General features: G+C 43.6%; 1 protein-coding gene across 1 annotated transcript in view; it reads left to right on the forward strand.

Moving 5' to 3' along the window:
* The window catches only part of LOC124709672, a 485537-nt gene extending 484954 nt beyond the window's left edge, over positions 1 to 583 (forward strand). Inside the window, exon 3 of the mRNA XM_047240862.1 lies at positions 367 to 583. Coding sequence (XP_047096818.1) covers positions 367 to 583 — 217 coding nt within the window. The remainder of the gene's footprint in view (positions 1 to 366) is intronic.
* Positions 584 to 15402: the final 14819 nt, after the last annotated feature.

Raw genomic sequence — 15402 nt, forward strand, 5'->3', positions numbered from 1 at the left:
CTGTTTCCACACAACTTCATTTTCCTTCAGGGCAGCCTACATGCCAAGGGCTGGAAAATCACGTTTATGCCTGTATCTCCATTGGTGTTGATCCAGATCCCTAAGTGATGATATTTATGTGGCCACCTCAGCCAAATATGGTTGAAATTCGTACAGAGGTTTTGGAGGAGATACAGGACATATGACACATACATTCTTCTTCATATATGTGACAGATAAGTGAATATCAGGAATTTATGTAACTACAGAAACGTGTTTAAAATATTTATTTGAATAAAGATTATTTATTTTCCCAAAATCCCCCAGTCACGATACCTGTTACCTAGTACCGGCAGCCACGGTGACACCTGTGCTGTGGTGTTGCAGCGTGGACGCTCGCGGGCGCGTGCCGTCGCACTGGGCGGACGACCGGCGCCTCGGCGGGCGCTCCTTCTTCCGGCTGGCTGGCGACCGGCCTCCCGGCCCGCACCTGGCCATCGAAGGCGTGCGCGTCGCCGACGCCGGCTCCTACCGCTGCAGGGTCGACTTCCGCCGATCGCCCACCCGCAACTCCGTCGTCCGGCTCACCGTAATCGGTGAGTGAACACAGACGTCCGCTGACGTGCGACGGGTGATGACACATGTTCACGGACCCCGCTGAGTCAACACCTCTTTGACGACTGAAACCTGTCACGATCTTTCTTGTAGTGTGCACCATACCTCATGGTCTGTTACACAAACATTAATTGAACCTGTCGATATGGGACATTGACTTCTACACATGATGTAATTACGTCGTGCTGTGTGGAGACACCATATGTTAGGAACGAAGTAAGTAAGAAAAAAGGGCACTAATAATATTTTATTACAGTCTACATTCTTATCTCAATTGTAGATTGTGGTGAAGTGTAGCTTGTGGCCTAGACTGTGGCGGAAGGTGACAATTTGCTTGTGAATTGGTGAAGTGAGTGCATGTGATATCATGAGAATAACTACAATCCTGTTTATGATGGATATGTAGCACATTTGGATTCTAATGAGCAGTTTATTTTATTTATTCACGTCAAAGCACCAGTCGTTAATACAGACATATACTTACATAATAAAATCTATAAACTAATTGCTTACTTAAAAACATTCATGTTACATCTTATAGAGCATAGTCTACACTGGTATACGTTAAAAGAATGTAGAAACAAATAAAGATAACGATGTTTACCACCGGCAATGGAGGCTGAGGCTTTGACAATGCCAGCTACTCGTGCTGGCAAAACGTTAGTAAAATCATTAGGTGAACGTCGGCCGAAGAACCCGAGACATAAGCCAATAGGCAGTTTGTCAACAAGTGGCCACGAAAGCCTTAACAATTTTGTAAAGATAACGATGACACCAATCTAACGAACTAAAGACCATTATCTGACAATCACAACGTTTCAAAGCTAGTGGGCATCATCAGTGGAACATCGTTCAGGACACATTCTACATTGGTTTAAATCTCCATAGTTTGTTGAACTTCACAGTTATAAAGTGTTTATTTTGTAGAGTAACCTCATTTTTCTGCAAATGGTCTTTTGACCTCATCAACCCAGTTCTGTGCTCGTTCAGAGTTACCCACATGGGCCATTCTTCAGTGAAACCAACAGCTTTTTCAGAAGGTGTTCAGACCCCATCTTTCAAATAGTAGAAAATACACTGGTGTCCAAAATTAAAGCTAGAAGCTGATATTTCCCCGTCTGTGCCTAATTCCTGATAAAATCAAACAAATTGTCAGCAGACGTCATGATTCGCATCTGAAGGACACGTGTAACACGATTTTGGGACCCAAGCATTGTGGAAAGGGAGCGATATCGGGGAGGATCCATAATGGTGTGGGCAGGGATCATGTTGACTTTTCGAACACCTCTTTATGCAGATGTATGGGTGTATCAGCAAGACTGAATTGCTGCCGGCTACCGTGACGAGATCCTGGGATTTCGTGCGCGATAGTTGCGAGGTGCTGTGGTCCCAGCCTTCATATTAACGGACGATAATGCTCAACCTCATAAAGCAAGGGTGGTTGACATTTTTTTTGGAAATGAAAGATATTGTACGCATGACGTGACCCGCTCACTCTCCCGGTTTGAATCCCATAGAGCATGTCTGAGATGCACTGGGGATACAGGTTGCTTCACGTCAGGGTCCACCAATCACTTTCCAAGACTTGTGAGCGGCTCTGCAGGAAGAATGGGCGTCATTGCCTGAACATCAGCGTAAAATGAGTAAATTTGTGGTAAGATCTTATGGGACCAAACTGCTTAGGTCATCGGTTCCTAAGCTTACACACTAGTTAAGCTAACTTAAACTAACTTACGCTATAGACAACACTCACGCATATGCCCGAGGGAGGACTCAAACCCCTGCGGACAGTGGCAAGAGGCGTTAGACCGTGCGGCTACCCCGCGCGGCCTAAACATCAGATTGATGACATCACTCACAGCATGTCCCATCCGTGTCAGGCCAATATTGGTGCCAGAGGTGGTTACACCAAATACTGAGCACATTAACCAGTTGTCTGAATAAATGTACAAATCCATTAAGTTGGAGAAAAAGGAATAACGTTTCTTTTTCTACCGTTATGCATAATGCACTTGATACTGAAGTATTATTTACATTGTTTCTACTTGACTACCACCTGTTTATATTGTTGGCAAAATAAACGCAATCTTCCCAAATCTCCGTTTGTTGCTTTAAATTTGGACATCAGTATACTTCTGTAGGATAGTGTTATGTATTGTCCTCATGAAACTTTTCTTGAACATGAAGGAGGAAGGAAGGAAGACTAGGTTTAACGTCCCGTCGACACTGATGTCGTGAGAGATGGAGCAAAAGCTCTTGTACGAATCTAAAATGAATTCCAAATGTGTTTTTCATTAAAAACATGTAGAAAGTTTATCTGTGTTTTCTGTGACAGTTGAGCATAGAAACAAGGACAAGAGCTACAAGACAAATTACACTCCTGGAAATTGAAATAAGAACACCGTGAATTCATTGTCCCAGGAAGGGGAAACTTTATTGACACATTCCTGGGGTCAGATACATCACATGATCACACTGACAGAACCACAGGCACATAGACACAGGCAACAGAGCATGCACAATGTCGGTACTAGTACAGTGTATATCCGCCCTTCGCAGCAATGCAGGCTGCTATTCTCCCATGGAGACGATCGTAGAGATGCTGGATGTAGTCCTGTGGAACGGCTTGCCATGCCATTTCCACCTGGCGCCTCAGTTGGACCAGCGTTCGTGCTGGACGTGCAGACCGCGTGAGACGACGCTTCAACCAGTCCCAAACATGCTCAATGGGGGACAGATCCGGAGATCTTGCTGGCCAGGGTAGTTGACTTACACCTTCTAGAGCACGTTGGGTGTCACGGGATACATGCGGACGTGCATTGTCCTGTTGGCACAGCAAGTTCCTTTGCCGGTCTAGGAATGGTAGAACGATGGGTTCGATGACGGTTTGGATGTACCGTGCACTATTCAGTGTCCCCTCGACGATCACCAGTGGTGTACGGCCAGTGTAGGAGATCGCTCCCCACACCATGATGCCGGGTGTTGGCCCTGTGTGCCTCGGTCGTATGCAGTCCTGATTGTGGCGCTCACCTGCACGGCGCCAAACACGCATACGACCATCATTGGTACCAAGGCAGAAGCGACTCTCATCGCTGAAGACGACACGTCTCCATTCGTCCCTCAATTCACGCCTGTCGCGACACCACTGGAGGCGGGCTGCACGATGTTGGGGCGTGAGCGGAAGACGGCCTAACGGTGTGCGGGACCGTAGCCCAGCTTCATGGAGACGGTTGCGAATGGTCCTCGCCGATACCCCAGGAGCAACAGTGTCCCTAATTTGCTGGGAAGTGGCGGTGCGGTCCCCTACGGCACTGCGTAGGATCCTACGGTCTTGGCGTGCATCCGTGCGTCGCTGCGGTCCGGTCCCAGGTCGACGGGCACGTGCGCCTTCCGCCGACCACTGGCGACAACATCGATGTACTGTGGAGACCTCACGCCCCACGTGTTGAGCAATTCGGCGGTACGTCCACCCGGCCTCCCGCATGCCCACTATACGCCCTCGCTCAAAGTCCGTCAACTGCACATACGGTTCACGTCCACGCTGTCGCGGCATGCTACCAGTGTTAAAGACTGCGATGGAGCTCCGTATGCCACGGCAAACTGGCTGACACTGACGGCGGCGGTGCACAAATGCTGCGCAGCTAGCGCCATTCGACGGCCAACACCGCGGTTCCTGGTGTGTCCGCTGTGCCGTGCGTGTGATCATTGCTTGTACAGCCCTCTCGCAGTGTCCGGAGCAAGTATGGTGGGTCTGACACACCGGTGTCAATGTGTTCTTTTTTCCATTTCCAGGAGTGTATAATCATAAAATATGTTCACCAAACAAATTTAAGTTTAAACTTAAAGTGTTTTAATAACTCGCCAACCAACTTTACTAATCATTGCATTGCCGATGGTAAGGTTTTCTTTCCTCCTCCTGTCCCCACACTTTTCCCCACCCAGCCCTGTGTGATATAAATTGCTTTCACCATTACAGGAAAGTACCAAAGCTGCCTAGGATTCAGATAGTATTAATATTATTTTATTATTAAAATTACTTTGTTTTCGTGATGTTAGCTGAGAAACTTGGGAAATGACATAATATTGTAAAACTATAAACACTTTTACAATTACGGCGAGGGGGTGAGGGTGATATCACGGTCACCAAGAGCCAAGACTTGAATCCGCTCCTGAAAACAATCAAGTGACATTATCAGTAAAAGATTCGCATGAACGGCCAGCTACGCCGAGGAACGGCGAACTCGAACTATTGAGTTAGTACACGAGAAGTTCCGCCTCTTAGCTGAGTGGCCAAAGTATCTGAGTGCGAAGCAGCGGGCTCAGGTTCGATTCGCGGCCAGGCCCCAGATTTCCTCCTCTCCGGGACTGAGTGCTGTGGTGACCTCATGATTTCATTATCATCGACAGGCAAGTCTTCCACTGTGGCGTCAAAGGAAGAAACTTGCAACTCGTCAGCCGAGCTTCCCCGGTTGGAGACACTCGCTCAACAGTGCCTTACGGCCATTTCATTTTAATATATCTACGGAAGTGGCCCTGACCTGTGCAATTTGTACGGCGTTTCAGGCATCTTTTGCACGCATGGTGGTTTCACTGGGACCTCGCATGTGCGTTGTACGTGGACAGTGTTGGTAATGAATTGACAAAACTAGTGCTGAGTTGACTTCCTACCAAACTGAACACTTCTTACAGCTTCGATGAGAACATTGGGGCTACAGAGCAATAACAGACTACCATATAAAATTGAAAGAATGCTGGTAGTGGATGATAGGAAGTGGAATGGGGAAAAAAGATGAAGAGAACAATATCGTCTTCCTTTCTCTTGGACGAATAATTGTGTGCAATCTTCACCGGCGATCTTTCTGTTTTCGTATTCGACATCTCCCGAAATCGCTTTTCTAACTGCACTTTTACTCCCACCTGCGCCTGAAACTGGGGACTTTGGTTAAGCACTTCATTCCACGTCTTGTCAGTTTTTAATTTTGCTTTCTCCTTGGCAATATACAGGGTGTTACAGAAAGGTACGGCCAAACTTTCAGGAAACATTCCTCACACACAAATAAAGAAAAGATGTTATATGGACATGTGTCCGGAAACGCTTACTTTCCATGTTAGAGCTCATTTTATTACTTCTCTTCAAATCACATTAATCATGGAATGGAAACACACGACAACAGAACGTACCAGCGTGACTTCAAACACTTTGTTACAGGAAATGTTCAAAATGTCCTCCGTTAGCGAGGATACATGCATCCACTCTCCGTCGCACGGAATCCCTGATGCGCTGATGCAGCCCTGGAGAATGGCGTATTGTATCACAGCCGTCCACAATACGAGCACAAAGAGTCTCTACATTTGGTATCGAGGTTGCGTAAACAAAGCTTTCAAATGCCCCCATAAATGAAAGTCAAGAGGGTAGAGGTCAGGAGAGCTTGGAGGCCATGGAATTGGTCCGCCTCTACCAATCCATCGGTCACCGAATCTGTTGTTGAGAAGCGTACGAACACTTCGACTGAAATGTGCAGGAGCTCCATCGTGCACGAACCACATGTTGTGTCGTACTTGTAGAGGCACATGTTCTAGCAGCACAGGTAGAGTATCCCGTATGAAATCATGATAACGTGCTCCATTGAGCGTAGATGGAAGAAGATGGGGCCCAATCAAGACATCATCAACAATGTCTGCCCAAACGTTCACAGAAAGTCTGTGTTGATGACGTGATTGCACAATTGCGTGCGGATTCTCGTCAGCCCACACATGTTGATAATGAAAGTTTACAATTTTATCACGTTGGAGTACATACTGACGAAACTAAAATGAGCTCTAACATGGAAATTAAGCGTTTCCGGACACATGTCCACGTAACATCTTTTCTTTATTTGTGTGTGAGGAATGTTTCCTGAAAGTTTGGCCGTACCTTTTTGTAACACCCTGTATATACTACTGGAGTCTACTCTTGGGCAGAATACGTTAATGGAAGTCACCCAGTGTTGTTACGACTTCTTGAAAGTCCTTTTCCAGCTGGGTCAATAACGTCTCCTTTGTTTTCTGGTTGAGACAGTAGTGCAAGGTACGACTTCTCGATATTTGTTGATTCGTAGGGGCAGTGGAGATGACTTCATTTTTACGAGTGCTTGGTTAAAAGTAAAGCCACCGAACTTTTCGTCGAAACACTGAATGATTTTTAAATAAAACAAACATTATTAACTTCATACTCCTTCATTCTTCATGTCTACACATCTGCAGGCCTCTGCCGCTAGAGGGTTCCGAATGAAACGTGTAATATGCTGGTGTGTAACGCAACTATGTGAGTGTACGAGAAACAGCGTGTAGCAACCGAGTTTCTAATTCTATGATTTCGTCCACACATAGAGCACCACCTCCATCAGCATCGCGATGCCAGAGCATACAGGAGCGCTGTGACATCTGCAATAATCCGATCCCTTAGGGTTCACTGTCATCGGTCATCACGCACGCAGTCCCAGATTTGCTCCATTCGATTTCGAACACCTTCAAGAACTTCTCTGTGTTGGCGATGAAACACGGCAAGCAGAGATGAAGTTGTGGCTCTGAGGACTTAGTCAAACATTCTATAGTCGAGCAAATGTGTTCGTCGCCAGGGTGACAATGGTGAGAGATAAATATGTAGACATGGTGATTAAAAATGTAGATGGCAGATTTCGTGTGCTTTATTTAAAAAACTTTAAGAGTTTTCACATAAATAATTCGGGGGCGTTACTACTCTACAATTGTACATCGTCCTTTGAATCCGACGTTTTCTTCGTCTGGACCTAGGGATTTTCTCAACATCTGTCGCCTCTTACTTCGAATTGCAAACTCTTTAGTACTGTCCCATCTTGGCATTAACTAATATTCTTTTCTTCTTCTACACACTTTTGGTTATTTGAGACACTCTTTCGACTTACCTGATCCACAATACCAATTTTCTTTGTAGAGGAGCTTGCCTATATCTACTCCCCTAGTTATTTAAATTTCTCAGTCAATTTGACTTTGCTTTCTTCTACCTTTCGTGCCGTGGGTGGTGATTTGATGTTTGTAATAAATTCAGCTTTTTTTAAAAGAAGAAACTGGAATTCTACCTTTGCTAATAACGTTTTCAGTTCATTGGTTTTTTTCTGCAGTTGTGTCAATTTTATCCGATGAAATTGTTAGGTCATCTTCAAATTGCGATCGACTGTCAAACTCATGTTTTTATAGCCAAGCCTGACCCTTTCTACCTTTGCAACTCATGGCCCACTTTGTGGAGAGGTAGTTGAAAAGCTACAGCAAGAGTTCACTTCCTTGCAACCTCCATAAACTTCACTTCCCAGGTGGTGCCAGTGACAATCTCTCCGTTACTAAAACTTGCAGAGGTATTGCGAACCTCTCCGTGCAAAGCATAACGTGTTTACAGTTCGTGTCCAGTAATACAGATTCCGTTACAGTCAACAGATGTTAAAAGGCCTTTGACCTAAATTTGAAAAAAAATATCTGTTCATTACCGTTTGCTTTTTTTATCGAGCAATACTTAGAAAACATTTATTCGATTCACAAAATATTTCTTTTCTGAGGTACTTTTCATCAAAACTCTGCATTAAATGATACTAACATCTTATTATCATTATGAGCTGAAAATATTATTGGCTATGGAGGGACTCTTACTTATTTTTTAAAGCATGAAAATGAAAATTTGCAGTACAAGGAATTGAAATCGAGCACCGTCATCATTGCCCCGATGTCAGATAATACAATCGGTTGTGTTATTTGATAAAATAATTTGTGTACAGAGAGCTTGGAGTGTACGGTGATCATTAATACGTTATTTACGTTGTTAAATAATCAATTGTGATATACAAGAGATAAAACGACTGAGACTGCTCTATTTGAAGTAAATATGCCCTTTGTACGCGGCGATAGAACTTGGAACATGCGTTTCTAATTGGTTTTTCAAAAATGGCTCTGAGCACTATGGGACTTAACATCTGAGGCCATCAGTCCCCTAGAACTTAGAACTACTTAAACCTAACTAACCTAAAGACATCACATACATCCATGCCCGAGGCAGGATTCGAACCTGCGATCGTAGCGGTCTCACGGTTCCAGACTGTAGCGCCGAGGACCGCTCGGCCACTCCGGCCGGCTTGGTTTTTCCCTAGTTTTCCTAAACTGTTTTAGGCAAAATGGTTCCTTCAATAACGCTACAGACCATTATGACAAGACTGAACGAGGTAGTGCAGTGACTAAAACACTGGAATCGCGTTAGAGATGACAACAGTTCAAATCATTGTCGCACCAGACACAATCAAGATTTTTAGTGAACGTATGGATGTATAACCAAACATTTGTTTTTTTTAATACCACTACAGGTTCAATTCGTAAGGTGAATAACGTGTGAATAAAACCACTTCTACTATTAGTACTACTATTTACACAAATTAGTAATGTTGATGAAACCAGAGGTTTATGTTTTTAATAAATAAGTAATTATTAATCAATGCTCATACATATGCGTCAATTGACCTCATATGAACTACTCATCAAAATAAAAAGCGATTAAACAGTAATTAATGTTTGTTGTGTGAGCCAAGACTCGACTACAGGGAACAGGGAAACACATTTGAAGAAAGTTCATTTAACTGCACACTACTTTTTCACGGATATGAACAGCAAACGTTGGAGGACCAAAAGTGCTGTTTGCCACAATTGCAAACGTTGTTTAAGTTTGTTATCTCGTACATATACCAATGTAAAGATCAGATGCAGCAATGATTACAGTTCATAACTTCCTCAGATCCCGAAATAAAGTTAAAAGTTCGTATAGTCAATCAAAATCAGTCACCGGAACACAGTCTCTGTCATGTACTACGTAATCATTAGCAGTGCTCCAGGCACTGGATTGACAGCTAACAACCGCATTCAATCAACAATGAAATCATTGAGTGTGGTTATGGTTTAGCATAAGCTGTAGAATAATGGCTTCGTGTTAATCTTGACTACGACACTACATTCACTATACTGTTCGTTGTAACTTTCCCGCTTTCCTATTTTCTTATTCATACTTAGATGTACTCCGATATTACCCGTATTTGGTTTTCTGATTTGGAGTATAAGGCTGTACTAATCCTACAAGGAATCTTGTCCTCCCTGATATCGAAATTCACTAATTTCCATTACATCTAACTTCAGCCTACTGACTTCCCTTTTTAAAATTGTCAGCTGACGGCTCTCCACGCTCCTACCGCTAGAATGCCGGAACTACAACATCTTATGTAGATGTACTATAAATCCTCCAAAGTTACATGTACTAAGACGGCAACATGAGTTTTCCATATACATATCTACATTTCAGAGTAGATTAGAAGCCACCATTTACAATTTGATGTGTATTTATATTTTTAGGTAAAGTTTTGTTGCATTCTAGAACCGGATGTAGGCATGCCTTGTGCAGTTGTTTAATTCTGTGCAACTCTGTATGCCAAATGACACAGCAGATGTAGAAAAGGTTGAAAGACTATTCGATGAAATAAAATGAATCTTTCGGATAGTTAAGGGAGAGGAAAAATTTAATTGTGATGTGCGACTGGCGTTCGGTAGGAAGAAGAGAAGAAAAAATAGTACCTATTTGAATAAGGACTGGGGGAAAGGATAAGGGAGGAAACCGGTAGAGTTTTGTACAGAACACAATTGATCTTCGCGAACACTTGGTTAAAGAACCAGGAAAGAAGGCTCTATATGTGGAAAAGATTTGGGGACACTGAAACTTCAGATAGACTACATAATGCTAAGACATTTTAAAAGTAGCTTGTTTTTGTGCTTACTGCCGTCATCGTCTTTCAAATGTCGTATTACCCCAGCGCTTTAGTTGTTTCTGATCTCTGTCATCTTTGTAGATCTGCAACTGAGAATACGTAATTTTCATAAGGTCGAGTTTCTGTTGCTTCCACCCTTCTACCGAACTGCAAGAACACTCACGACTACCTCTAGTACTACAATCTAGCCTCTCGTAACTTCACATGATATAGTCAGTGAATCTCTTGACGTGTACATTTATGTTGGTGTAACCTGTATACACTACTGTTGTTCACCGGCCAACAACAAGTTTTCAATACTCCCCTGAAAGTAACATAACTTTCTAAGGTCTGCATGGACAGTCTCTTAAGGATAAGGGTGGCTGGTAGTAAATGTTTATGTCAAATTGGAAGCAGATCTCTACTTTGGATAGAAAAGGAACACATTCTTCTACTTATTACTATTACTATTATTTTCATTACATTATTCTGGAATTTTGTATATATATATATATATATATATATATATATATATATATATATATATATATATATATATATATATTGTAATTATATGTTTGAAATATATCACCTGCCGGATGCGACCTGTGTTGGTACCTTATTCTGAAATATCAGGTACCCCAAGATCGCCTAGACATCTTCTTATTGTTTACCCGTTTCAACTGATCTCTGCTGTCATCAACGTATCTTGTAACACATTGTCATATGTTACAAGATCCAATGATCACGACACAGATCTATTGAAATCGATAATAAATAAAATGTTCAAGTGATCTCCGCGTATCTGATATTTCAGAACATTGTAACAATTCAGATCACCTCCAGCAGTTGACTCATAGTCATATATGCACATCAATAAAACTTTTGCAGCACCCCGGTTCCCAGAACTCCTGAAGATGCACGTTGAGTGTGGATATTGTATCACACATACAGTCCCTTTGACTGTTCAGAGAGGTCACTGAACCCATCAAAAGGTGTAAACAAACATGCATGAGCAGTGCCTAGAAGACGGAGGGGGCCGACAGCCGATCAGTTACTGTCATTCCACCAGGAAGGAGGTACATGGCTCGTGTTGTGTGTAGTTCAACCATGCCTAGATGGTCAATAACGTGGTTCGATTTCGTCCGCTTTGTTACTTTGTGCCAGGAAGGGTTCTCAACAAGGGAAGTGTCCAGGCGTCTCGGAGTGAACAAAAGCGATGACGTTCGGACACGTAGGAGATACAGAGAGACACAAACTGCCGATGACATGCTTCGCTCAGGCCGCCCAAGGGCTACTACTGCAGTGGGTGATCGCTAGCTACGGATTATGCCTCGTAGGAACTCTGAGAACAACGCCACCAAATTCAATAATGCCTTTCGTGCAGCCACAGGATATCGTGTTACGACTGATACCGTGTGCAATTGGCTGCATGACGCGTAACTTCAGTCCCGACGTCCATGGCGACGTCATCTTTGCAACCACGACACCAAGAAGCGCGGTACAAATGGTCCCAACACTATGCCGAGTGTACTGCTCAGGATTGGCATCACGTTCTCTTCACCGATGAATGTGGTGTATTCCCTCACCCAAACAATCGTCGGAGACGTGTTTGGAGGTAACCGGGTCAGGGTTAACGCCTTAGACACGCTGTCCAGCGAGTGCAGCAAGGTGGAGGTGTCCCATTTTGGGGTGGCATTATGTGGGATCGATGTACGCCGCTGATGGTATGGAAGGCGCCGTACCGGTAGTGCTGCCATATCGGCAGCATAATGGCGAGGCATTCGTCTTCACGGACGAGAATTCGCGCCCCCATCGTGCTGATCATATGAATGACTTCCTTCAGGATAACATCACTCGAGTAGAGTGACTGACATGTTCTCCTGTCATGAACCCTATCGAACATGCCTGGGATGGATTGAAAAAGACTGTTTATGGGCGACGTGACCCACCAACTACTCTGAGGGATCTATGCCGAATCACCGTTGAGGAGTGGGACCATCTGAACCAACAGTGCCTTGATGAACTTCTGGTCAGTATGCCGCGACGAATACAGAAATACGTCAGTGCAAGAGGGCGTGCTACTGGACATTAGAGGTACTGGTGTTTATAGCAATCTGGACTACCACCTCTGAAGGTATCGCCGTATGGTGGTACAATTTACAATGTGTGGTTTTCATGAGCATTAAAAATGGCGGAAATGATGTTTATTTTGATCTGTATTCCAAATTTCTGTGCAGGTTCTGGAACTCTCGGTCCGAGGTGATGCAAAACTTTTTGTGATGTGTGTGTTTATAATCATCATCAATTTAACACTGAATTTTTGCACACAGAAATTACCTGGTAAGTCCTTGTCTGGTCATATTTTGGTAACCCCGTCCCTCCCATGTTTATATATCTGCTCTTCCCACTCTCTCTGTCTGTTTGCTCTTCCCCTCTGTCCATCTGCTCCTTCTCCCTCTGTCGGGCTCCTCGTCTCTCTCTACCCATCTTCTCCTCCCACCCTGCTGCCCATCTCCTTCCCTCTCTCTGTCCATCTACTTCTCCTTCGATCTCCGTCTGTTTCGCCCTCTCTTCTTTTCCCGTCCAGTTCTATTTACGTCCTCTGTTCATTTCCATGTCTACCCTTATTGTTCATCTCTCACCTCCGAGAGCGACGGGAGGACGACGTTTAGATCCGCGTCTGACGATCCTGATTTAGGTTTCCTTCGATTTTCCTCAATCGCTTCATGCAAATCCAGGATGGCTGATTTCTTTCCCAATCATTCCCTAATTCGAGCTTGCACCCCGTGTCTAAAGACATCGTCTATGTAACATTTAACACTAATTTCCTTCTCGACCGTGCGGTTCTAGGCGCTACAGTTTGGAACCGTGACACCGCTACGGTCGCAGGTTCGAATCCTGTCTCGGGCATGGATGTGTGTGCTGTCCTTAGGTTAGTTAGGTTTAAGCAGTTCTCAGTTCTAGGGGACTGATGACCTCAGATGTTAAGTCCCATAGGGCTCAGAGCCATTTGAACCATTTTTTCTTCAATTCCCCTTACCCTCTCTCTGCTTATCTACTCATCTTCCCTGTCTGTACTCATCTTCTGCAAACCCCTTGTCTCACCATGTTACCACACCTATCTCCACCGGAGGCTGTTGGTCCTCACCCCACAGTATTTCTTTACAGATAGTAAGTAACTTGTGTACCAAGTTTGGTTTAAATCGAGCCATGAGGGTAAGAGGAACTTTTTACCTGCGGCTTTGCCCGCAAATGCACATATATTTAACATATTACACGCATATTTGCACAGACGGTTCAGCTGGATCATTAGAGAATTTCGGCCTGCAGTTTCGTTTTCAAGTAGCTCAATGCTTATGACCTCATTTGTCCCGAACTATGTGTCATGCAGTTATACAATTCTTTTGTTCGTTCAACGGTATATGTAAATGCAGTCTGCGAAACGTGTCACGAACAGAGTTAGTACCAAAGAAGTAATAAAGTTAAATGTCATTCATGATGCTGTAGTTTTTCTTGCATCAGAGTGTTTATGACGTTTATCTTCTGAACCATGAGCAATGTAATCAAGTTTTCAGTGGCACATGCGAATACTGTCTGCAAAACTTCTTCGCTAGTACAGTTATTAGTATTGACTTAATAAATTAGTACGCCATGCCTGATGTGAATGTTTTACTGCATGAACAGCGAAAATATAGTACACGACAGACTCCCTTCATTTTGTGCGGGTGGTCAGCGATAAAAAGTTTCGTGAAGGTTTGAAATTATTTATTAAGTTTGCTTAAAGTCACTAAGTGCCATCATTGTCAAATAATGGATCGATAAACTCTGCGTATTTGTGCGTCGTGGCGTGCACTTCTATTCCCCCCTCCCCCCTTCCCTCCCTCCCCCCGACACGTCGGTTCTTTCCAGACAGTAAGTTATACGTGTGCCGAGTTTTGTTGAAATCGGTCCTGCTGTATAGGTGGAGATGTGGAACATACATGCATACGCATACATTTCTTTTTATGAATAGATTCACTGATGGTTCGAAGCTAAGGTCTCGTAAATACTATTCAGTCTTTCTCTCACTTAACTTGTTCATGATTCATTTTGACGCTAAGTACAGTGTGTCTAGGGCATGTGATCTTGAAGGAAATACTGAGTTGTGATCAAAGCAGAAAGTAATTGGTCTTCATTCATTCATTTACAGCCTTTCAGGCACTGCGGCATATGGACCCGACACAGAAAATGGTAATAAAACAGAACGAAATGGCGCTTTCTCAAACATGGAGGTAGCCGTACCATTTTGGGGTCACGTGTACGCTTAGTCGTCGCAAAAGCGTTACGGAGTTATCCAACAAAATTCAGTGCCATACGCTACAAGGGCGTTATGAACCTCAAGGAGATTTGAAATTGTGGGAGGGTACATTCCACGTAGAATCTAGCAGCATATTACTTCCTCCCAACTAAGTCTCTGTAAAAGACCACGATGATGACGAATTAATGAACAATCGATGGTTTACCGCCAGTCATTGATCCAACGCGCCTTTCGCGAATTAAACAGGAAAGAGGAGGAAAAAAAAATCGCGCTACAAGAGGACATCCGCCACACCCCATATGGTGCTTTCCGGAGGATCGTAATGCGTGTAGATGACGGTATATCCTATGTTGTGTCTATAAACTAATTACCTTGGGAAATAGTCTTGTACTTATAGTATCGCGTATTTCGTGTCTTAGGATCTATCCGTGATTTTTCACGGTTGATATGTTTACTGATACAAAGGGCCGTGTATACGAATCAAATAACAGCATAAAGCAAAATAATAGATTTTCTGATCAGAGAACAGACGTTTTACTCATTGTTGGACACATGGGTATAGGGCGCTTCTTTTTCAACTCCCTTGCAAGTCACAAGTCGCACAGCCTACCTGTCGAACCTCCTTAATTATACAGCACATAATTGATAATCGTTCTCTGTCATCTGCATGAAGCTATTTTTTACTTCTAAACACGGAATGCAGAATGATAAGAACCTCTGAAA

This window comes from Schistocerca piceifrons, chromosome 1 (genome assembly GCF_021461385.2).
Source record: "Schistocerca piceifrons isolate TAMUIC-IGC-003096 chromosome 1, iqSchPice1.1, whole genome shotgun sequence".
In the NCBI taxonomy this organism is placed as follows: domain Eukaryota; kingdom Metazoa; phylum Arthropoda; class Insecta; order Orthoptera; family Acrididae; genus Schistocerca; species Schistocerca piceifrons.